Here is a 26236-nt window from a genome sequence, read left to right on the forward strand (position 1 = left end):
GTGGGTTAGGGTTGGGTTTTAGTTGCTGAGTAGGTGAGAATTTGAGTGGCGTAAGGAAGAAGCGCGAGTGGATCGATTGTGATTGTTGTAGAGTTGGTGTTTTCACCTTGTTGTGGTCGCGCTGTTTCCAACGTAACACATGTCGCTTGATCAATTCTGAATGAACTTCCGGTAAATATCAGGGTCGTTTTTTGACAGAAAGTGTTACGTTTGTGCAAATTGATTTATTTATCACAATATTATTTACAAGCACTTACACATAAACTATATTCACTTTAATTTATTTATTAATATATAAAATAATTCACTATAACACTAACGTATGTGTGCATGAACAGAAACAAACAGTGTCAACTGAAAACAGATAACTTTCTTTTATAAATGTAGTCAAAGAAAAATTTACATAGAATTTATTTACAAAGGTACATAGGGATTTTGTTTTCCCACGTCAGAACTGCCACAACATAACCATTATTTACGTATTTATCGAATCAAGGATAAAATTGAGCGGCTGAAAAATTGATATGTTAACACACAAGAACCGTCAGAAGCGAAAAAATGCGCGATTTCAAAATATCATAAATCCTATCAATATTTTTATTCCTAAATATGACAATATGGCCGGCAATTTCTCTAAATACAGTTTTATATCATGAAATAAGTCGTATTTGAATAGTTTGATTTTTCTGGGAGGGGCCAGTAGCATAGACTTAAGTATATTTATATACAGAATGTCACAATTTTGTTTACCTAGCTACGCACTGTTGGGGTTAGTTTCTTTTTTGACAGTAATGGTTACGCCATTTAATTGTTCAACAATTGTTTTTTACAACTACACTGAACAATATCCAAAATCACATAAGCTTTCAGCTATGTACAAAAGCAATGTCATAACAATCTGCCGAGAGAACACAATTTATTCAGGGTGTCCAACTAAAGTGTACTCGCAAACACACAGTCGAACATGGACAGGTTAGGTTTTGTCCCCAGAACTTCAGCTGCACCGTTAAAATGGCCGACAACATAGCCGAAACAAAGAAGTACGTTCGGTACAGCGTCAACGAAAAAAAGCACCGGCGCCGGGGAACCACCGTTTACCCACGATCGTTCGCCGACGCAGATGCGATAGAAAAGGCTAACCGCTTCATTCAAGGGACAGGGATGGCCAAACTCCCACACATCGCTCGGTTTTGTCCACCCCTTCCACTCGCATATACAGGTTATCCCGTATTAAACAAACACCTAAATCGCTCGTCATTACGCTATAGAACTACCCGACATGGTCGTTATGCACGTTTTTTCGCATGAATCCGTATTCTCGGAATTCGATCTGACAGCTTTGGGAGTCCCCGGAGTCGTCTGTTCGATCGTTTCCGTGTTGTTGTTCGTAGAGGCCCTCCTAGACACCTCCCTCGTGGCCGTTCGTACGTCAAAAACGCTACATTCGCTCTCAAGGTCGCTTCCTTCCAGCTGCAGCACGTTGAGCTAAAAAAGTCGAGTCAAAAATTACGGAAAATCTAGAGGAATTGTCATGTACGTTCTGAAGTGAGTTTTAAGAGGTATGTACCAGTCCGAGGAAATCGTTGAGAATGGTTAGGAGAGCTCAAGTAATCTGAAATTGTTCTTGTTCTAATAGAGGGGTGATTATAGAAGATCGTACATCAAGTTGTATTATATGTATTACATGTTTTAGTTGTATTCAAACAGGGATACTTAAGAAATGCTTAAAGTTTAGGATATGATTGATATTTGTGACAAACGACGAGTATAATCATTATCAGTTGGAAGCGGCAAAATTCACAAAATTTCAACGCCAACTTGATGTGTGATCTTTTATAATCACTTGAATGATAGTTTTAAGTTCTTATGTAAATGATCTAAAGTGCGAGTGTTAAAAAGAAAAAATATTCTATGAATTGTTGGTGTACAGGTGTAAGTAAATATGAAAATTCTACAAGCAGTTTCGGCAACGTAATGAAATTGTGAATTGTATATAAAAAAAGCACGCAGAAAAACTAAAATTTCACGTTTCCTTAAACACATGCATACAACATTTTGAAGGAAATGTGAAAATTACTGCTCAGGAAGTTTGGTAAGTTCACGTATACAGAAAATTACGAACAATAAAGAAAACTCTTGTCGATAATTATTTAAAAAAGTGGTTAATATGGTGTAGATGTATTTAGGAGAAAATGTGTTTTTTCTAGATGGTAAAAAAATTTTGTGTTTCAAAAAAATCCAGAATTTATAGACGCCGCGTGCTGCTTTGAATATGCGTAAATTTCAGGGATGTATTTAGATATATAGTTGATGATTAGAGACTCACTCGGCTGAATACTGAGACTAATTATTTCATGATGGACAAACACAAACTACTACTACTCTAAGAGACCCTTTCACAGACACCTCAGTTGAATTCCTTACAGAATAAAACAAATCCATCCCTGATCACCAAGTGGCGACCTCCAACCGAGGGTCCACGATTTGCGGTTTTCATCTTTAGGTTGTAAAGTTTTATTAGTCTACAAAAACAGTGTTTTTTCTGTACTTTAGTACTTTTGCGTTTCCAGTCAAGTATTAGTATTAAATACGTGAATATTAATTTCTGTTAATTATGAATAAAGGCAAATGGATACATTATGAAGGGAATATGAGAATACCTCAGTTTTAAGAAGTTTATTTTGAAGTTTGAAATTGTCGAGGATCGTAGAGGTCGCCAGTTTTTAAAAGAATTGCGGACTTTCCTTGCATAGAAACATTGTTTAAGTATATTAAATCATTATTAATTAAATAATATACTTAAACATTAATAGAGACCAATGAAATTATTGTTAATGTCTTTTTCTACGGTCTAGGACGGAAACAGCTTGTTTCCGGACGATTTAGGCTACTTGGAAACAAGTATTTAGAGAATGGAAGCCAAAAAAATGTTTGTGACAGGGTCAGTATTAAAAACATTTTTTGGTGATTCTGATCTACAGATTAGAACAGGAATGAAAATTTTCGCGAATATTTAAGAATAGCGGAACAATTTTCATCAGTGCACAAAATTTAAAAAGGAGTGGTTTCTTGGTTTCCCAAGAAGAAGTTTTTGAGTAAATGTGAATACTTCACACAAATTTGAGTGAATGAGGAGTGTTGAATTAAAAAAATATATTGACAAATTAGTTATACATACAGAATTTATAGAAATGTTTAAGAACTGTATGTTTATAATATTACTGATTAAGGCCATATGATCGAAAAAACTCCTCCGCTGCCTACTAGATTTTTTTTCGATTATATGGTATAAACACTTTCTACTAATAAATTGTAGATTACCATACAGCGATTATAAAGAAATAAGTTTCTATGTTGAATGAATTAAAAAAAATCCGAAAAACTTCTATGCAATCAGACACATCTAAAAAAATTGCTCGCAAGTTATTCGACAGAACTTTTCTCGCCCATGAAGTACAGTCTAACAAATCCGACTTCTTTGAAAAATGTATTATCAGTACATGCTTAAATTCGATCGTTCATGTTTATACATCAAAAGAAACATCTACCTGATTTGAATGATTTTGTCTCTTCAAAACATAGAAGGCGATGACTAAAGTTATTAATTAAGCTATAATGGAGCAAAACCTTCGGAAGAGTATAATAAATCTTATTTTATTATTATTACATATAGGCGGACGTAACATTACTGTATTCTCAAATTTCCGAAAAAATGGAGTGCGGTGACTTGTCCTTGATTTGATCAATACAAAAAAAAAAAATGAGACAGCGACTTTACTTTACAGCGTTAGTAACCCGACATTTCTATCGCACGACTACCGAATTGACTAGATGTCAGTGCTTTTATACTGGTGTAAAATGTGATGATTTTTTTGCGAAAATTTGGATGCCTTGTGTAAAAAATAAAGATGGATTCATAAATCACGAGTATAGAAGTATGTTGTTGTATAAAATTTAAATGACGTTTATTAAAAAAAAAAAAAACAAATGTAGGGAAATTAAATTATTATTGGCTATGATTAACCAAATTTTGCTTAGCCTTTTACCATCTATATGATATTCCTAACATATTGTTACGAAGTAATCCCATACGCCGCCCCGGTACGACGCCTATGTAGTATGCAAAGAAAACCTTCGAAGCGGTGTTCGCTGAAGAAAGGCCTGGAAGCGGAAGTCGCTAGGAGTCGAGAAACACCTCCATTGTGAAACATCGAGAAGGGAATATGGGTTTAAATAGAAGCGACTATCGGGAACGATTATTATTATTCAGCTAGTTGGGTCAAAAGAAATTCCGCCGGAATTATGTTATAACCAGGTGCGGATACAGGATTCCGTTCAGGGGGGGGCATTTTTTGTGTGATTTTACCCATCTACCAGAAATTTGTTCTAAACAAAAAAATTTATAAAATTTTAGCTAGTACACTCTTTTTCACATAACATGGGTGACATTTGGTTATTTTCATTACACGTATAGTGTACAGTAGAAGCTCGAGAATCCTAATTTCTAATTGGGAAAAAGGTGTGTTTGGATTAACGATTTGTTCGGATCAGCAATTTTCGCAAAAATCTGAAAGGGAATTGAATAACAACTTCATACACAACTGAAAACAAACTTCAAGAAACAAACCTAAATTTTATTAAACAAAAATTAAAGAATTCTTAAGCAACAATGGATAATAGATACATTCTAAAAAAATATTACTCCGTGACCATAAACACGCTATCTTTTTGGAATAAACACCCCGGGATCTATACCCTGAAATTTTTCAGAATTTTTAGATGAATTTTTCAAAAATGAAATTTTCCATTATGTATTGGTATTACCTCCATTATGCAAATTTCGACCCATTCTCGACGATTTTCGAAATTTAACTAAATATATTTTCTTGTAGATTTTGGACCTCAGAAGTCACTTCTGGCTTCATTTCTTCGATAACTTAAACCATTTTTCCAGAATCGTCCAGTTGAAATATGGAAATTTTTAAAAATTTCGAAAAATTCGAATTTCACAGCGAATTTTCCGTAAATATTGCTCCGTTACCATAAACATGGTATATTTTTGGAATCAGCACGTTGGGATATATATCCCTGAATTTTTTCAGAATTTTTAGGAAAATTTTTCAAAAATGAAATTTTTCTCATGCAAATTTCGACCCATTTTCGACGATTTTCAAAATTTAACAAAACACTTTCTCTTGTAGATTTGGGGTCTCCGATAACTTCATCCGTTTCTCCAGAAGTAGTTAATTAATTTAATGCTTTGAAATATCGCAATGTTTAAAAATTTCAAATATTCCATACTACATATGCAGAAAGATCTTGCGTCATTTTTGGAAGTAGATGCATGTTTTCAAGTTCAATTCGGATTGCAGAGTTTTTGTTCGGATTAAAAAGGCATCGACTTCAAATAGCCGCTGTTTGGATTACTGGATGTTGAGACAATCGTGAGTTTGGATTATAGAGGTTGTACTGTATTTACAAAATTTTGAAATTGGTCAAAATAAAGTACCTCGGTCGTGTGTCAGGGGGGGCAATGGGTGCAATTGCCCCCCCCCTGGATCCGCGCCTGGTTATAACCGCTGTTAGTCGTGTAAATTCTAGGTAGTAATTGTTAAGTTTTACCCACGTCGATTTTATTCGCCCGTACAACGTAACAGTATGTACAAAATTTGACAACAACCGATCCAGTAGTTTCGGAGATTATTTGTCTAATAAAAATCGAATAGATAGACGACAGACAGACAAACAGACAAGAGACAGACGGAAACGGGAGACCGAATTTTTCGTACTCTAGGGCTTCCCGAGCTACTTTTACGTTTTCTCGACCTTGCTTGATCCCAAGAGGCCGAAGAAATAGGTCTCTCGTTTCCGTCTGGCTCTCTGTCTGTCTGCCGTCCCCGATTTTTATTAGACAGATAATTTCCGAAAGTACTGGACCGATGGTTGTGGAATTGGTAGTCCTACACATGTAGTTTATGGCTCCGAATTGAATTTTTACCAGAAATGTCCAGATTTTTGAAGAAAAAAAATCAAAATTATGAAAAAAGATTTTGCAATTTAATTTGGAATCTGCAAAACCGACTGCTCTGAAATACTGCAGATGATTTACAGTTATGATTAGCATGATAAATTTTTAATCAAAATATATTTACTTATCCCCTCCAAGAAATTGATGACGCCACCCCAAAATTTTGCTGAAAAAATACTATCTTAAATGTGCATAGTATGATGAGTCTATACTTGTGATTTATCACTGCATTAATACTTTTTACATTTGCTTAGACGGGGTGTCTGACAAAAATTAATGATTGAGTCAATTTATTTTATAGATTAAATCAAGAATTGCAAAACGGAATACTTTGAAATCTTGACGTTTTGAAGTTATTGTAAGCATGCGTAGATAATGCCAACGTGGTTGGCGAAACATATTGTGTTTTCTGTGTTGTGGAAATACACGTTCTATAAAATACAAAATGTTCGAAAATTAATTATAAAATTTGATTTTGCGAATTTTATTTTCACTTCCTGAGAGCAAGCAAAGAAAGTATTGTAATCGAGTCTACAGGCGGGTGACTGGCTACTTTTATTTTTTCTCAACATTTCATGGCCCATAGAATATGAAAAATTAGGTCTCGTGGCCTAGTCTGTGTATCGTCTGTTCAGATTTTTATTAGGCAGATAATCTCCAAAAATACCGGACCGATTGTATTTTATATGTCTGTTAAGAATATCATATAGATGGTAAATCAATGTCATGACATCTCAAAAATGTTTATAATAAATTTTATAAAATCGCATACTCTTGTATTTGTTTTATTGAATACAAATTCGCAAAATCAAATTTTTGAATTTTTCGACTAAGCGGAATTTGTGGCATTGCACTTCGGGGGCGAGGGAAGTTCTGTGAAATAACTTTCGGCCAATTTTTTAAATTTGCTTATACAAGGTGTCTCAAGAAAATGTATGGCTGAATCAATTTATTTTATTGATTAAATCAAGAATTGCAAAGCTGAATATTTTGAAATCTTACAGACGTTTTGAAGTTGTTGTAAGCATGATAATTTTTTAATCAAAATGTATCTGTTTATCAACTCCAAAAAAATGGATGACGTCATCTCAAATTTTTGTCGCATAAATCCTATCTAAATTGTACAATGTACAAAATATGATCAGTCTGTACTTGTATATTAATATTTTTAGATTTGCTTATACAGTGTGTCACAGTTGTCAATTTTGACATAAGCACGCCTAACAAACGTGTTGATTGGTTGAATCGATCGCTGTTATAGACTTGACAATCAGGTATGCCATCATTAAATTTTAAATATGCCAAAATCGCATACACTATATAAGTCGATATTTAAAGTGGTGAACTCTACGAAAAATTGTCAAGAAATTTTGCTATGAGGAAACACGAAAATTCTGTTAGAAATTTGAAAAAGAGTCATGAATTGTTATTAGAAATTTATGTAGTTGGCTGTAAACTACTACAACCGGTGATGATTCCTAAGAAAATATCTTCAAAAAAAATCGATGTATACTTAGAGGATCGTATAAAAGTATGGAGAAAGCTTTGAAAAATTATAGGAAAATTTTGAGAAATTTCAGGCGTACCATGCAAACAAGGAAAATCTTTCTGAGTATTTATTTAAACGGCTCACTTAAGCTTAAAATGGACACCAGAAAAGAAAAGTTTACCACTTTTATACTGCGTTATACTAAAAACGTTGCTCAAGAGACCAGGAAAAAATAAAATTCATTTGACAACATTATCGGGTCACACTATATTTCAAAATTCTCGGGAACAATCACAAAAGATACAGGAATGTCTTAACTGAATTAACAGAAGAAGTTTATATATCGTTTAATACTAGTTTGTAACTATTACTAATAAAAATGTCTAGGAATTTCAGGTACGTTTGTAAAAAAGCGGAACTCTCTGAAACACTTTGAAAAATTTCCAGGTTGTAGATCTTAGGAAATCTTGAAAAGTTTTAGGGGATATCTGGGCTGTCGTTGTTTTCTTAGAGAAGTAATTCTGAAACCTGACAGAAACAGAGAAAGAAGCAATTATGAAAAGAAGGAAAACTCTTTACGAAGGTGTGGACTTGTAGAAAAAGTTTACAAGAGTATAAGTACGCTAAGAGAATTTTTGGCTCAATAATGAAGTATTTTTGTTGAATGGTGGAACATTGTATTAGTATTCAAGGTGGTAAGTAAACATTTGGAAAATCTGGCATGAGTTGTTAGAGGAAGAGTAAAAGAGTAAAAACTTTAGTGGAAGTTTTGGGTAATTCATGTACACTAAAATAATGTAAGATGGTTATGTTTTCCTCAAATCACTAATGACGTTATTTTGTGCAAGAAATATTTCAATAAATACTAAAAAAATAGAAGTTTTGCAGTTTTGCAGGAAGTTTGAAAAGCTTTTCTTTAACTAAATGTAATGTAATGAAACTTTAGGACAGCACAGGAAAACTGAAATGTGTACATACGTAAGCACAAAAAAGGTTCATGATTCATGATTCAATATATGCATAATGAATATTTTGTAACTACAGTAGGTTCCAAAAAAGATGTAACACCTAGAAGGAGCAGTTCTTTTCTATCTTTCTTTACAAAGACTGAGTATGATATTATTTCTTTAAATTTTTTCTCTCGAGGAAATTTGATGTCTTTATTTTAACAAATCATCAACCTAAGGTTAGTTATTTTGACAACCTTAGGTGGCAGAGTCTGCTATAGAATTCTTTTCAGATTTCAGATTTCAGAGAGAATTAGAAAAAAGTTTTAAAATCTGACTTTAAAAAATTTATAAGTATTTTTGTCTTTTCTTTTATAACAAGGTCGTCAAACTTATTTACTATATTACAAAGAGATTCTTCATGTCAACGGTGTACATATTTGTTTTAAATAGTAAAATTAAAATCTTACTTAGAATCTTAGAAGAAAATGATGATTCGAGTATCGATGTCGTTTACCATATCAGCTCCAGAGCTGTATAGGTTAAAGTGGCTTTTGCATTCGATTCAGGTAATTTTGGAAAAAATTAATTTAAACTCGAGATATTATTAGAGTGAGTGTATAAACAATAGCATGATCTGGCATATTATTATTATTTCAGAGTCAGTGGTTTCATTAAGATCAGTACCCTCCTGGGTGTTGAACTTTTTTGGAACGTAGTGTAGTGCAGTGTAGTCCTAAATAAAAATAAATTACAGAAACTTTAGAAAAATCTGCCTAAAATCAGTAACAACCTTTAGAAACCTCCCTCACACATTTCTTCCCTTGTAGCTTTGCACGGATCATCTCACCTGTCTTGCATTCAGATACAACTCGCTCGAATCCGATCCGCAACTCGAACTCTCGCTCAGCTCCGTCGTGAATTTCCGCTGTGCTCGAGGGCTAGGTGGGGGCCGGCGGGTGCACACTTGCGCTTGGATGTGTTCGCAGACGCGCCGGAAACGTCGGATGTTGCCTAGAGATTCTGTCACAGTCTGAGCGGTTTCAATGGGGCGGAAACTTACCCGATAAGAGCGTGAAAGTGATGGCATAGAGGTGTTCTTTGCCATTGTCGCCGACTTGCTTTGTTATTGTGGAAATATCGACCTGAAACCGGACGTGGCGCTGAAACATGGCTGGACCTGTCGTGCCGCGTTTATATTCCACGCGGAAGGACATGGGGCTGGAGACCGAGTGGCTGAGCTCCGCTATCTAAAAATACGAAGAGTTAAAGAATTAATGGCGCTTTCAGGGAATTCTAATTTCGGAGGGGTTAAGGGGAAGTGGTGACGAAGGTACGGCTGAAGGTTCAGCGGATCGGTCGATATAAAATATTTTGAGATACTGAAACAGCGAGAATTATTTTTTTAAGGTAGTAAAATTTGGACTTGATTGACAAAACAAAAAAAATCTTACATTCTATAATTAAAATTCATGTTAAAGTTAATTTTGGCCTTTAACAAGTTTGATAAGGGTTTTAACATCATATTGTCGATATTTTCACATTTTGTCTATTGAGTTTTAGAAAACTGTATATAAAACCGTTCTAATCTAGTCAGTTGAGGGTAGCAAGGAAAGTTATCCTTAGAGGTATGACTGCGTACCGTATTATATAGGTATAATCAACTCTTTTCGTAGATAAATGTCTTAATAAACACAGAATTAGTTCTTATTTCTTGTCCGTGACACTCTACTAAAGCAAGCTGACTTTGGCCCTTCTTGCCATAAACCGGCAAATGCTCGCCGAATCCTGAATAGTCAAGATGTTGAAATAAAAAAATAAATAAATACAGTATAACCTCGATAACCTGTATTAATAGGGGAAAGGTGTATTCGGATTAGCGATTTGTTTGGATCAGCGAATTTCCCAAAAAACTGACAGGGAATTGAATAACAACTTCATACATTGCTTTAAACAAATTTCAAGAAATAAACCTTAATTTTATTAGAAATAAAGTATTCTTAACCAACAATGGATAATAGATAGACTGGAAAAAAATATTGCTCCGTTACCATAAACATGCTATATTTTTGGAATCAGCACGTGGGGATATACATATATATCTCTGAATTTTTTCAGAATTTTTAGACAAATTTTTCAAAAATGAAATTTTACACTATGGTAGTACTTGCCAAATAACCTACCCTCTAAGAAACTAAAAGGCGGGTGGGCTAGGGTAGTATTTGTCAAAATAAGACTTATTTTGACAAATGACCTAGTCTTCTAAGAAAAGATACTAGCCCCGCCCACCCACCTTTTATTTTCTGCCAAAATCACTCATATCTTGGCAAGTATGAGACTGATTTTTACAAATGACATATCCTCTAACAGATTAAGGGGTGGGTGGGCGGGGCTAGTACTTGTTAAGATAAGACTGATTTTGGCAGATGACCCACTCTTCTAAGAAAAAAAAGGGTGGGTGGGCGGGGCTAGTACTTTTTCTTAGAAGATTAGGTCATTTGCAAAAATGAGTTTTATTTTGGTAAATACTAGGATAAGCCGACTATTCGGCCGTTTTCCATCGTCGGCCGCAGTCGGCGACTGGTCGGCTAAACAGCCGATCGGTCGGCTTTTTTTTATTAAAATTAAAATAGTATATAAAACAATTAAAAAAGTTAAAAATTAATTCCGATTTAATTTTTAACCCCGCGTTAAAGTACCATGTGACCGACTCTACGCCAATCAGACGTCGCTAATGGCCTTGTTAAATGCGCGATCAACTTAATCTCAGTTAAAATATTACATAAACTGGCCCTAAATTATGTTATTCTTTATTTTCGTACTGAGTTACCAAAAAAAATTAAATGTTAAAATTGTCCAAACAAATTTAACAAATTTTTTGGAAAACAGAGGAATTTTAGTTATTCCTTTTATTAAAATAAAACAAATTTTTAAGGTAGTCAGAGAAATAGAAAAAAAAAACACTGTCTGTCGCATTTATAAACCGGTTTTAGCAAAGCCGAACAGTCGGCCGACTAGTCGGTTTTTACTGGCCGAACAATCGGCTAGTCGGTTAGTCGGCCAGACCTACAGTCGGTACATCTCTAGTTATTTGGCAAGTACTAGCAAATTTCGATCCATTTTCGACGATTTTCTAAATTTAACTAAACACTTTTTCTTGTAGATTTCGGGGCATTGAAGTCACTTCCGGCCTCATTTCTTCGATAACTTTAACCTTTTTTCGAGAATTAGTTAATTAATTCAGGGCATTGAAATATCACTATTTTTAAAAATTTCAAAAAATTCAATACAACATGTACAGAAAGAAGATCTTTCGTCATTTTTGCAAGTAGGTGCATGTTTTCAAGTTCAGTTCAGATTGTAGAGTTTTTGTTCGAATTAAAGAGATATCGACTTCAACTAGCCTCTCTTCGGATTACTGGATGTTCGGATTACTGGATGTTCGGATAATCGTGGGTTCGGATTATAGAGGTTATACTGTACTTGGGGAACATCGTGGCGGTTTCGGGAAAAAATATATATATATATATATTTCGATTTAACAAACTTGGGTCCAGGGGATCTCCTACTTTATGTTCATCCCTAGTGTGCAATTTTTAATAAAAAAATTATAAACTTGGCCAATTTTTAGATCACTTTAAAGGGATTCATGCATTTTTTAAGGAAATGCTTTCTAAGAAAGGAAGCTCCAAAGAAAAGTCTCAGCTTTCTTGGGATACCATTTACTCGTATAAGCCTAAAAGATCCACAACTTCGGTAAACAACTTTAAAAATCTTGTTCTATTATACTAAGGTCACTTTAAATACAAAGTAATGATATTTTACAACTTTAGTCAGAGAACCCAACCCCCAAAACTCTAAAACCATAAATTATACAGGTATAGACCGTCTGCTTGGGCAACACGGGAAATTCTGAAGGCACGCGACGTTACAAGGACCCTAATTAGAAAAGCCGATTCTGCATTGTCAACCAAATAATCGTAATTACATCATACAATTTTGTTAACATGCATTTAAAGTGCTCTTATACTATCTTCAAACATATTTGGCGTTTATGACTTCACACCAATTTGACTCCCTTTATAATTCAATAGGCCGTCACAACCGGATGTCTTAAACCCGCTCACCGATGCCTACCTGAAAGGACCTTTTCTGGTAAAAGCACAGGGCAGGACTGAGTTTTGCATATACCGACAACTGCGCCTTTCGAGTTTTTTATTTTAAGTAAAAACAAAGTAACTTTGTACTCAATAATTTTTTATTACAGCACAACTATTTACTTATTAACTACTACTGCTTATTTATTGATCGAAATAGTCACTGTCATCATCACTCGACTCTTCTAAATTAATAATTAACGGTGTTATCAACCGTGCCCTGTACTGGTCTTCTTCTTTTGTGGAATGTCGTACACAATTGGCCCACATTTCGGCAGTTATTTTGGAAGCTTCTTCCCTAATTATGTCAATTGTTGCACTACTAAATTTTGGTGCCGTATTATTCCTTCTTATATTATTTTTCATTTGCGACCAGATTAGTCCGATGGGGTTAAATATACAATGCTACGGCGGAAGTCTAATCACCCTAAATCCACGATCTCGCGCCATAGCATCTATTTTATATTGTTTCTCAAATTTTCGAGTGTGTAACACTTCTAATAATTGTGTCTTTGTGTAATTTTCTTCAAAGTATAAATCATGTTCTGTAAGGAAATTTTGAAATTTGAAAATTTTAACAAACAAAATTACTCTGAGTCCGGTCCTTCGCGTCTCGACCGTCCCTGGCACGTCGAAAAGGTCTTTTCAGGTATCTGTGAACGGGTTTAAGACATCCGGTTGTGACGGCCTATTGAATTATAATGGGAGTCAAATTGGTGTAAAGTCATAAACGCCAAATATGTTTGAGGATAGTATACAATACTAAATTTTGGAATCGCCTCTAGAGCTGTGCGGTTGGTTGCCGACCACCAAGTTTCGGGCACAGATTACGGATACCAGATAGTTCACTCAGCTGTCGGCACTTTGAAGTCGGTGTCCCGAGATTTCAAGCGGTATTCACGCTACTACGCACGCTCTACCAAAATTGGTTCGCAAGCTTTGAATTTAAAAGTGCGGCGGTCAGAGAAAAATTACAGCGATGATGCAAGGGATGAGGTTCTAAATGAAGAAAAAACGAACAAAATACTTATTTGCCTTACACAAAATGATTTATGATTATTACAAATGCTTAACATTTCACAATTGCCTATAAAAAGAATTGCGGACACATGCATCGGCATTAAAAAATTTTAGAGCGTAAAAAATACGTATTCTCGAATATAGTGCTAACAAGAAAGTGGTATATTAAAATTTTGGAATGGTGAATAAACGTAACCTCTTTAACTATACGGCTTAAAGGGTTACCGAAAGTTAGAAGAATTGGAGGGAATAGTTAATGAAATTTGCTGCGCTTGCCTTTCTAAACTTTGTTGTTACAGTTTTCTAATCTACTCGTCTTTATAGTGATCTTCGATTTTTGGTGGTTATTTAAGGCTGAAACGAGTTTAAAGGAAAAGAAGGGAAAATGTTTTATTCTCTTATTCATTTACAAAATCAGGCATTATAGACAAGATATATTTACTAAACGATACCATAATACAGTTTAATGCAGGTAGGTATTTATTTAACTAATTTTCTGATTATTATTTTAAAACTTTTAAAAAATCCCTTCATAACCAGAAAACGTAGAAATTAATCCTTGTAATGTTATTTAATCCCTGAATTATTACCTAAACTTTTATTCTTATATCTGCTTCATTGTAAATATTATTTTGCGTGTTAATCTGTCGAACCAGTTTCAAAGAGCTTTAAAAGTGCTGAACCAATTTTAGTGTCATGCGCACGGAAAATTTGCGGACAGTTACGCCCACAAGTGAACCATCTGGTATCCGTAATCTGTGGTTTCGGGCACAGATTACGGATACCAGATAGTTCACTCAGCTGTCGGCACTTTGAAGTCGGTGTCCCGAGATTTCAAGCGGTATTCACGCTACTACGCACGCTCTACCAAAATTGGTTCGCAAGCTTTGAATTTAAAAGTGCGGCGGTCACAGATTACGGATGAAGGGAGATTATGGAATGTAGCACCTGTCCCCCAGAGGGCGCTGGTTATTATTCAAACATTGGTAGAAGATAATATCACTGATATCATTATGGGTGCATTTTTTCGACCTATTTTACTTTTTTCTGCATATTTTGTTCTAAAATCTGAATTTTCTATACCCCTAAGCACATGTTTCTTGCGAAGATCACATTTAATATTTCCGGTACTGTAAAGAATTTTAATCCAACGCGAGTTTTTGGTAAAAGAGTTGGGGGAATTCCTTTACCAAAATGCTAACAATTCAATAAACCAAATCTATAATTCTACGTAAACTATATGAAAGAATAAACTTTATTGCACAGTTAAATACGTAGGTAGGTTTTAAAATAATTAAAACACCCATTTACAGACCCGGAATCAAGTTGTCTCTTGCTTTTCTAGGAAGAGCTTTGATGTATTAAATACACCAAGCCCTCCTACAATTTTCTTTTCGAGTTCTCTTCCTGTATAAATTAGTTCGTGTTGGGTTTTCGTAAACTGAAATTCGAAAGTGTAATAGTTATTTACATTATAAATGCGGTAGGTTACATTTTACAACGCGAAGATTTAATATTGAAACACGAGGCAAAGCCGAGTGTTTTAATAAATCTGAGCGTTGGAAAATGCCTACCGCATGAATAATGTATGCAACTTTTTGGCCGATGACTAAGTGGTGCTTGTTTTCGTCAATTTTTACATTTTTTTAAATTGTGTGGAATTTGTTAGGAGGCTTTCCCTGCGTCAAACGTCAGATAAAATTAAAATCGTGACAGATTATGACTGCTGCTTATGCCACCAGATGGCGCTCTCCAAACTCAATAAAAAAATCAATTGCTATTATTTTAAAACATTTAATAGATGCATTTATGCGGTATCTTATTTTGGTGAACACAAGCTTTGTTAATGATGAGGTGTCAATTTTTTTAAAGGTTTTATAAGTCTGAAAATTTCTGTGTTTATTACCGCACTTAATTTGGTAAACGACAGTTCAATGTGTAAAAATCAAAATACCATGGCTATCTACGATACGTAAATGTCAGTTTTACAGTTGTCGAGGCCAAAATAGTATATTATTAGCCAAGGTTGCAAAGCCAAGCATTCTAGACCGAGCGCAAATTAGAACCCGAGACGCGCAGCGTCGAGGGCTCTGAAGCGCGAGGTCTAGAAGTGGCTTTGCAACCGTGGTTAATATACTATTTTTTTCATTAGTAAAAACCATAAGACAATAAATTGAAAAAATAAACGTGCAATTTTTTGACACAACATGATTTTGTTTTGATTTCTAATCAAACTTAATCTAAATCTTCAACGCAAAGAAAACCGTTTACACTTGTCGCTGAATTAATCATTTTATCTCCCACCGTCTACCAACTACCGTGCGTATACTCAAGTAATGTTAATAGCACACATTTATTCATTTTTTAAGAAATAATCACATCAAGTATTGCGTACATAACCTCAATCTTCTTTTTGAACCCGTGGTCGCAAAAGTTGAATTTGCTACCTCTAAACGAGTCGACATTTGCATGCTTCATGGCTGCTAGTGAAAAAAAGTGTTTTAAAAATCGTATATCATTTAGTATTTTGTGCCATTTTTAAAAATGACCAAACTCAAATCGGCTTTTGAAGGACAAGTTAAGGGAATAGACGAAAAACAAAGACGTTTTTCAAATAGAAAACGGCGAATTGTTCTGTAAAACCTGTGGGAAATTTGTAAGTATAAATTATTAATGTTGTACAACTCAAATGGGAAAGCTAGTTGTCATAAATTTGCATAATAATATACATATAAATAAATAAATAAAATGTGTTGTAGATTTCGTGCGAAAAGAAGTGTCATGTACATCAACATGAAAATACTGACATGTACAAAACAAATCTTACTAAAGATTTGTTGCGGCAAATATGCCATTGAAGAAACTTAACAACAGAACAGTGTGTTTATTTTTGGAGAGAAACTGCAAAAGTAATATTCCTGAGGAATCAATTTTAAGAAAGAATTACTTGTCCTAAGTTTACGATAACGAAGTATTGTGTGATTACATAGAAACAGTCTAATTTTTGCTGTTTTAGTTATTTAGTTATTTTACATTGTACTTTTGTAGGTGATTAATAGAGTTAGATTAGATATTAGGTTTCTCGAGATTTGGATAGCAGTAGATGAAACTACAAATTCTAATGGGCAATACGTTGCAAATATTGTAGTGAGAAATTTATCTATAAAGACAGCTGGTACACCACATTTACTGATATCGAAAATATTGGAAAAAGCAATAATGTAATAATGGCACGTTTTATCAATGAGTCGTTAGGTAATTCTATTCATTATTAAAAAAAATCCATTTCTCTCGGATCCATTTAAATTAACTTCGACTCGCATTAATGTTCAAATTGTATCTCAGTAACGTCAATCAGATTGGTTATATTTACCCAGCACGGGTGCAAAGTTGCATTAATATTGTTGCACAATTAGGGCAAATTTGGTCTATGACACAATTTCTGAAATGATAATGTTAATTAACATACAAGTATATTATGGGTCAATCGGAACCAAATACGAAAAACTAAAACTGCTACTAACGGACAACACTATACACAAGTTAAAATGTGGCAAACATCTGGAAATATTTTATCCCAACTTAATTCATGTAACATACTTGTCTTGCGCCTTAAGTTTAGCAGTTGAAGTTATCCGGAATCAATATGAAGATCTCAATGGTTTAATTTTCAACCTAAAGCAAATATTTCTTAAAGTTCATTTGCCTTACCGGATCGTCCGTTTGTCTCCAGAACCTGTTCTGAAAAGATGGGATTCATGGTTTGAAGTGGCAATATATTATTGCGATCATTTCAACGATCTAAAAAAGGTTCGTTTATTGCTATTCATAATTTTGTTGTGGAATTCTAAATTGGATGAAATAAAATGCATCGCCGATGCTCAATATTATTTTCAACAAATGCATCTCAAACATAATTTGGCTTGTATAAAAACCCACTTTACCATCTTAAAAACAAGAATAACTAGATTAGAGACCATTGGGCTGACCTTAGGTCAGTCTGTGGATATAGTAGAGCAATTGTATAAACGATTGGAAGATACCCCGGGGAAAGTAGGTGAAGTGACATTTAAAAATCTGCAAGATATTTTACAAAAACATATCGGGTACCAAGAACTTAAACTTGTCCTTCCCTATGTATAAAAAAAAATTAATCCGTTTAACACAAATTATTTTTAATTTTTTGTAAAAAAAAAATAATGCTGTATAATCGCCCCTTTTTGTACTATTTAATAATAACTGTAATCAACCGAAGCCGATATACCTACGTATTGTTACGAAATAATTCCATACGCTTCCCCGGTACGACGCCTATGGGTCTTCTAGTATATGTGTTTCTTCTAGTATGTAGTATGACTCATCGGCCGGGCGGCGCGACGTTCGCTAAAGGAAAGAGTGGAAGCGAATGTCGCGGAGGGTCTAGAAAACCCTCGAAGCGGCGTTCTCGATCCACCGAGAGAAACGTATAGGTTTAAATAGAGGCAACCGTCGGGAACGAGGATTATTCAGTCAACCCAAGTCCAGCGAATGTTAAAAATAGCCAAACAAGTCGCGCCGGAATTAGTTTGTACACAATCGCTGTGTAAATTCGAGTTAGCAAGAAATAAATTGTTTAGTTTAACCCACGCCGATTTTAACCATTCGTTCAACGTAACAGTATAATTAAAAGCAAGAAAATAATCGATGACATGTTGAAAGCGTTTTATTTTATACATTTTGAATTCAATTTACTTCGCAAAATTGTAAATAACGTCAAATTTTGAGAGAGAAAAACAGCAAAAAATGTATTAATATCTTTCTGTTCACACCATAGTCGTAAACCGAATTCCACATTAAACATTTGTCGTATAGAAACTATTACAACACTTTCTTAAATTATGCTCGGGAAGTATTCGTAAATGTATAAATTCAATATTATTGTATATTATTAAATTCCTCCAAAAATTGGGACGGTCACAGACAACCAAAAAAAATTAAATAAATTTAGGGATTTAGATACTAAATTATACACAAAAAAAATTGGTAGAAAGTTATTTCGACAGGACTTCCCTCGCCCCCAAGTGCGTGCAAGAAATGCCGCTTCTTTGAAAAATTAAAAAATTTGATTTTGCGAATTTGTATCCGTGATAACCTCTATTCATTAAAATAAATATAGATAAGTAATACCAGCAACCGCCTAAGAAGGTAAATGACATCATTTAAATTCGTTTTGATACCCTATAATTTTTTTTGTTTCTCTATCATACATATATCATTTATTTTTTAATGACACACTATACATTTTTTTAGAGAGCTTGCTTTTTTGAATTCATTAATGTATCATACTTTAATCACCCATAGCCCGCAACTGTCCAACACATTATTATGTTACGAAAACACACTTGTTTGTATTCGGTCGGAAACTCTGGAGTGATCTGGTCGTCAAGACGTCAACCCATGACATGCTTCAAAAATATCAATGCATTGATAAAGGGCAAGATTATGCTTGTATGTACTGGCGAGTTTCATGTTTAAAAATGTTACGGTCAATATTATTTCAGCAAGGACACGTATCGTATATCAATTTCGACACATGCAGTGTAATACTAAAAATAACATTAACGTGTACCGTTTTAGAGATTTGAACGATAAAACAAATGCAGGAGTAGGTATGCTATTTTATAAAATTTAAATCTTACCTACTATGAAAAATTTTAAGATGTCATGACATTGATAGGGAGGTTGGGCAAATTTTGATTAGCGTTTTACCATCTACTCGATGTTCCTAACATATACATTTAAAATTTGTCAACAATCGGTCCGGTAGTTTTGGAGATTATCTGCCTATTAAAAATGTGGGCAGACGATTAGCAGATTGAACCAGGACACCTAATTTTTCATTCTCTATGGGCCATGAAATGTCGAGAAAACATAAAAATAGCCAGTCGTCCCCCGATAGACTACGATACTTTCTTGTTGCTTAGGCTTAGGAAGTAAAATAAAATTCGCAAAATTAAATTTTATAATTTTTCCAACATTTTATGTTTAATAGAATGTTTATTCCCACAACACCGAAAACACAAAATATTTGTCGACGCGTTTCACAAACCACGTTGGCATTATCTAAACAAAGCTAAACTCTGTGGTACTTAGGCTAAAACATCCATCTTTGTTTTGGTCAACGATATTCAAGTTTCCTTTAAAATGTTATCTTAACCCATGTTTTACCACTGTTGCTTGTTTTTATTTGGACTAATTGTTTATATGTCTGGGCGCGACGGTCACTCCGCCGATAAGCAAATGACGCAATATATGTTATTCTTGTAAAGTTTGCTGAACAGATCTTTTTATGTATTGATTAATGAATTATGCTTTAGTTTTGTTTATTATATCCAGTGCATTGACTTGACCTGACCTGACCTGTTCTAAAATCTACCCGTAATAAATGGTGAATAAACCTTATGTTTCTGTTTGTGTGTGTACTCGTTGATACACCAGATGTCTCAATTGGTACAATTTTACAGCATCTTGCCAAAAAAAATTCTATTAGGTATGGCATTCAGAGAGGGCGTAGTAATCTGCTTCCGCTTTCAATAATGAAAATGCCCAGGAAAAGAATTTGTAGTCATAACTGTTGCACGTAAGATCTTTGTGATTTTCTAAATTAATAATTCTCTAATTCAGGTCATCAGTTTTATCCGATAGATTTTAGCGTAAACGTCAATTGTTAAAGGTTGTTAGGTTAAAGTCAAAAACGAACAAATACAAAACAGGAGCTCGTCAGGGCATCTGTTGTATAGAAAATGTTCTCTATCTATACAACTGTGAAGCACTGTGCACCATATTTCAAAATCATCAGTCATTTTTAGTCATTTGAATATACATACTCTGCATCAATTTCGACGAAATGTCAGTTGTAAAATGACAGTATTTAACACTACGTACTTATTATTCACGAACGACCGATTTTCCAGATTAAGGTATTTATGTGGAAGACGCTGGAAATAGTTTCATCAAACTGTCATGGCATAATGGTTCAAGACGTATGTCTTACAAAGACTTGAAGAACTCTTTTTAAAAGTACTGGACAATGCATTATACCAATCAATCTAGAAAAGTCAATTGAGTCTGAAATTATTTATTGGTTGAAACTCCAAATTATAGTAGAGTCTACTAAATAGTGAACACTGACACCTGTTTCCAAAAGTGCTTATTGAAAGCCCCGACAAAACTGCTCAGGATTATACTAGTCACATTTACGACTCTTGTCTGCTTTTGGGTTGCTTGACCGAAAGGATCAAGGGTTTTGTATATCCGACGCAGATGTGTTTATGCACGTCTGATTCATAGGAGCTTTCTTCCCTTCAGGCAAGCAATCGGAGAGAAGATCACGACTGTAAATTATCATTATGAAAATCCAAAAATCAATGTTCACTATTTGCCGGACTCTATTTTACTATCGTAAACGCGAGCCTCTTAAACTTGAGCTACCTAAAGTTAGCAAAGCAACATCCATATGCTACAACCCTAAGGTTAACGAAGATAGTTTGGGATACTATTCCCAAAATAGCGACAGCCAATAATATACAAAAAGGCACATTTCAGTATCAACAAATTATATTTATACATTGTACGTTTTTTTAATTATTGTTAGTGAAGTCTGTTGAATAATAAGTAATAAGTCTTTATTTTGTTACTAAAGTAAATTTATTTTTAGAATTGTTTTGTAATTTCACCATACATTCGACTTCACAGTCCGCCTCAACGAGTGTAATTAGTGTAATATCAGTTTATTAATTATTTTCTAATCTGAAATGTGTAAACCTTTGACTCTTCCATCAACACGTGTTTATTGTTTGTAAGTTCACAGGTTTTTAACTGTTCATGGTTTTAACGCAATTTAACTTCAGTCATGCTCATAAAAGATAAGTGGCGGAAATTCTCTTATTCCAGCTGAACTCATTTTAGTAATGATACGTCTAAAGTACTGGAGGTTTTTAGTTAAGTTACTGCATGATCCACATTTCATAACTTCTCACTCGAGATTTAATAATAGTTCATTAGACAATAGCATTCAAACGAATTTCCACGTTGATCCATTATGAGCGAAGGAGCCTTGGAAATTATCATCTGTTTAATTAATATTGTTTTGGACTCGAGATAGGAGGTGTATTTTAGCTTTATTTTGTACTCCTATTATATTAATGAATGTCTGTTTATTTCATACGTGCTTTGTTTTATGTGTTATGTGGATTTGTTGAGCCCACGATGTAATATGTGCACTCATTTTGATATAACCATTAATTGGAAATTATGCATAATTTAACGTCCTGTAAATTCTTTATTGTTTAAAATTCCTGAGAGAGCGTGGCGTAATTAAATATTGTATGCTTCATTGCTTGTAACTCTATTTCTCACCCATTTGACGTTATAAATCCGAACAAGACAGATTTTTAAATTTTTAATCCAAGGATCGCGTAGGGAAAGAACACAGGGTCTCTAATTAAAGCTGACGATTTTTTTTTCTCATGTCATTTGCTCTAACATATGTAAAATTATGAACTTCATGGGGAGACCCACGTCCGCGTGAAATGCGCAGCTTAGTAATAACTAGATGTTTTATGAAGATCGGATGGAACGTATAATATGCTACAGGTTTCTTTTTAGGCAAAGAAATATTATTTTAATGATGATTTCTGTTTTCTTTACTTGTATAAATTTGTCAATAATTGTAAATAATTTCGAGACTTTCACGAACGTCTTGGATTCTTTAAAATTCGACTTTCGTTTAATACCAACAAGTACAATAAACATAATGGTTTATGGCAACAAGGACTAAAGTCAATTTGCTTTAGTATACAAAGATCTCAGCATGAATCTCTTGCCTCAATCCTAGTCCACAACTGTTCAGGACGCATTGTACGCTTAGGCTGGGTTAGAAAACCTAATGTAGAAATGCGATGATGACAACACTTGTGCTACGTTCGATGTCTTTCTCTGTAAAAACTCTGAAGTGTTTCTCGTGCTAATTCGTAAATAAACGATTCTACAAGTATACGCGTATACTTTCACTATCACATGAGAATTCCACTTAACGGCAAAACATAAGCAATTAAAACCTCGTTCTTACCGACAAAAACGCATGAATTAGGTCCGCTTTGACGGTCGCCAGCGGCTTCCCCTTCACTAGAATCGTAAACGTTTCGTCCTTCTCCGTCGTCATCAAGCTCCCGAACCAGGACTTCTTCGTGAGTTCCGGAGATGACTCGGGCGTCAAATGGACTTCTTCAGATGAGGCTGCAAGCATCGATGGGATTAAACGTCAAAAACCACGTCCAACTTACTTTGCAACTTTCTTCGATGGAAACGTGGCGAACCTAAGAAGCTATTCTTAATCGTAGTGAGTCGCGACCGCCAGTGGTGACTCGTCGCTCCGGAATGGGGTGAGCCGGGAGGCGTCATAGGGGCGAGAATCGTAGGACCTGCAACTCCGCAGTCAATAACAGCATCTCGATAAGATAACAATAACCTGAAACTAGACTCGTCGTGTCACTTTCGGGTGACGTCAGCGTCGACAGCACCGAGGAAGTGGAAGTCCCGCCGCTGCTATTGGCCCGATGGTGCGTGGGCGTGGCCGAGGCGGGCGTGACGGTCACGTGAGTGTTGGACGATACGTGCGCCGAAGTGCGATGGGCGTGGTGGGAGGCGGCGCGTTGAACCGGAGACGACATTCCGGCTGCCAAAGTCAAAGGGTAATTAGCGTGTTCTAGTTAAGAAAGCTTTTGAAGCGAAATGTGACAACACAAATGTAAGGAAATATTATACCTTAAATTGTTGTATATATAATGTATAATAGTTTTACTATGCAAGAGGGTCGAAGTAAACACAAACATGCATGAATGTCTCGGATGCGCTTGTATATTCTCGACGCTATGTTTGTACAAGGATCTTATAATTGATTCTAGGGGCGTACTTCAAAAATTCCGCTTCACTGAAAGTATGCCTCATTATAACAGTTCTCATCTGTCTTTTGTATATCCTGCTTTGCAAATTCAAGAAACATCGTTAGAGGCTCACATTAGAGATATAATCATTGTTCGAACTGGCAGTGTCAACAAAGGGAAATTTCCTGAAAGACTTCCACAAGATTGTCTTAGGAGTCAGGAGTTTCTATTGCAACATGAAATCGAACTGTGGGTCCAATTCATCGGCCAAAGGATTTTACAGAACATTTTCATAGTAAAATCCGCATAAAATGATAGGCGGCACGCTTCCGTGACCTACTTCCACCCTATAATCGTTTATAGAAACCTTGCATCATTTATAGGTAGACAAGCATTGGTGAATTGTACTGAAAGTACCTTCAAGACATAGTTTTTCATATTTTTTCATTTTTTCCTATTTTAGTTTTTTTTTCCGCTGACTATTAACATTAGCTTTCGTGTTTATACTCCATAAATCAAATTGACATAAATACCTCGTTACACTTATCATAAACTTTTATGACACTATAACGAGGGATTATGGATGGAACCGGAAGTACGGCCGTTACAAACCGGGAGTAGAATACTATTGTGCACAGATTCTGACTTGTTCCATAAAATTTTATGGATCATATTTGAAACAATTCTGTTGTTTGGTATGAAATATGAATGTATTTATAACATATTTCCTCACAGTGGGTGTTGGTAGGCGTCGTGGTGCTGTTGAACATAATAGGACTGGAAGCACCCGATGATCTAGTAGGCGAGTGTATTCCCAGGCTACTATGCGTACTACCGGTAGATGGACTTCGCCGCGGATGGTGCCTCTTATAATGTGACCGTCTGGGTGTGAGAGGCGAGCCCTCACTTATTTGTCCAAATTGTAGCCCGCTTTGACCGTTCACTCGACACGTGTCAATACGTTTTTTCGGTGGATCCGACGTTTCGGACATTCGCATCCTCAGGATCGAGTCGGTGTCGTCTTCGTATGCGGGACGACGGCGCTTGCGCTCGAGGAGGAGAAAGTAGATGACTTTTTCGGTGTTGTGGCTGCGAAGAAAATTACGTGAAATATAGAAAATTTGACGTTTACTAATTTTATTGTAAAATTTCAAAATTTGAAAAAACAAATTACTTGGGGCTAAGGAGATGTTGGATTAGTTTTTCTTTTTCCTTGAAACATCCGAGGCTGCAGATGGCTTGTAGGACGTCTGGATCTACGGCCTCGATGGAGGGCAGGACGTGGGTTTGGACTACCTCCATCATGGGGAGTTCGAGTTCGAGTTCGCCCTTACCACCGGCAGTCACCCAGGGGTGTTTGTTGATTTCGGCTAGCTAAAAGTCGTTCGAAAAGTTAGTTTATTGATTGTGGGTTTTAGAGAAAATTTTTACCTAGGTACTTTTGGATGTTAGAGAATCACTACTTGTTTCAACAATATTTGATTTTAGATTGTTTTACATTAATTAGAATATTTTAATATGTTATATAAGTTAGCTTAGATATTGTGCTTTCAAAAACATTTGGAATCAGAGTTGGCTCTAATTTAATTGATGTAATTGGCGCTAGTGAAACATCAGCAAAAAAATGTTTATTTGTTTTGTTAGATACAAAATTAGCTTAACATTGTGGCAAAAGCAAACATTAAAGTCATTAAAAATTAAAGTCACAATTTAAAGACAGAAGTACTCAAACTTAAGATGTGCACTTATGTACAGGTGTGATCATAAAACATCGAAATTCTATAGGAAAGAATACAAGAGTGAATATAAAAAAAATATTAACCTGGAAATTACGGCAAAATAATAATGAATAACTAAAATGAGAATTCTTAAAGAATATTTTTTTTAATTTTTTAGAAAACGATTGTGAAACTCCCATCATTGCGTGAGAGACGAAATTGAGTTTGAAATGGAGAAATGGATATTAATATTACATTAGATTAACTTTCTATATTTGGTTGGGTTAGTAAACAATGCGAACAGTTGAGGGTTCGTTTGAGCACTTCTAATCCTCATGCTGTACAAAAAGCTGTGCAGGGATTTTAACTTTACAAAAGTTGCGAGTTTACATTCGCATCTACATATTACCGACAGACCGGCACATTAAAATAGGAAAAGGAAAAAACACATTCGTGAGAACTGATTGTTAATTTTCAAATATCGTACATCAAGTAGGTTTTGAAACATATCTCATTACATTTTTAATAGGAATTTGCCGCTTCCTTGAGATAGGTAACAAATCCGAGTTGATTGTTACTTAGCTGCGGCAACGTACCGAAAAAGTTTAAGAAGGCTAGGTTACGACATGAGTGAGATTTGTGACACGCGACATGTAGTCACGAATCACAACGAGGCGGCAAAATTCACGAAGTTCGCAGCCAACTTGATGTATAACCTTTCATATTCATCTTGTATAAAATTTGTTAACAGATCTTTTTCAGAATCTGTTTAGGATTTTAAGTAGGATTCTTCACACTCAGTACCAGTAAGTTTACTTCAAATTAAAATTTTCTGATATTTTAAAATATTATTCAAAATAAGCAAAAGATTTTTACTGATATACGTATTTGGCAATAGTAGAATATTTCTAATTGCAACAATTTATCTTCATAAATAAAAATGGTACAAGGAGA

The 26236-nt window shown here is 34.9% G+C and overlaps 1 protein-coding gene across 3 annotated transcripts in view; it reads right to left on the reverse strand.

The window, feature by feature from the left end:
• Positions 1-254: 254 nt before the first annotated feature.
• LOC135138205 (serine/threonine-protein kinase BRSK2) overlaps positions 255-26236 on the reverse strand; it is a 35279-nt gene continuing 9297 nt past the window's right edge. Inside the window, exons 6-14 of one of the 3 annotated variants that reach the window (XR_010282006.1) lie at positions 24739-24938; positions 24298-24653; positions 23150-23356; positions 22965-23102; positions 22751-22917; positions 9528-9714; positions 9315-9478; positions 1538-1612; positions 1411-1485 (exon numbers count right to left, since the gene is read on the reverse strand). Coding sequence is in view for 2 of the 3 variants with exons in the window: in XM_064068125.1 (XP_063924195.1) it covers positions 1258-1485; positions 9315-9478; positions 9528-9714; positions 22751-22917; positions 22965-23102; positions 23150-23356; positions 24298-24653; positions 24739-24938 (1647 nt within the window). In the remaining variant the exon portion in view is untranslated. Of the gene's footprint in view, positions 1486-1537; positions 1613-7723; positions 8046-9314; positions 9479-9527; positions 9715-22750; positions 22918-22964; positions 23103-23149; positions 23357-24297; positions 24654-24738; positions 24939-26236 lie in introns of those variants that run through there. The other 2 variants (XM_064068125.1, XM_064068127.1) reach the window with 2 other exon arrangements.

This window comes from Zophobas morio, unplaced genomic scaffold (genome assembly GCF_036711695.1).
Source record: "Zophobas morio isolate AGI-343-1 ecotype UQ-CSIRO unplaced genomic scaffold, CSIRO_AGI_Zmor_V1 ptg000030l, whole genome shotgun sequence".
Taxonomy (NCBI): domain Eukaryota; kingdom Metazoa; phylum Arthropoda; class Insecta; order Coleoptera; family Tenebrionidae; genus Zophobas; species Zophobas morio.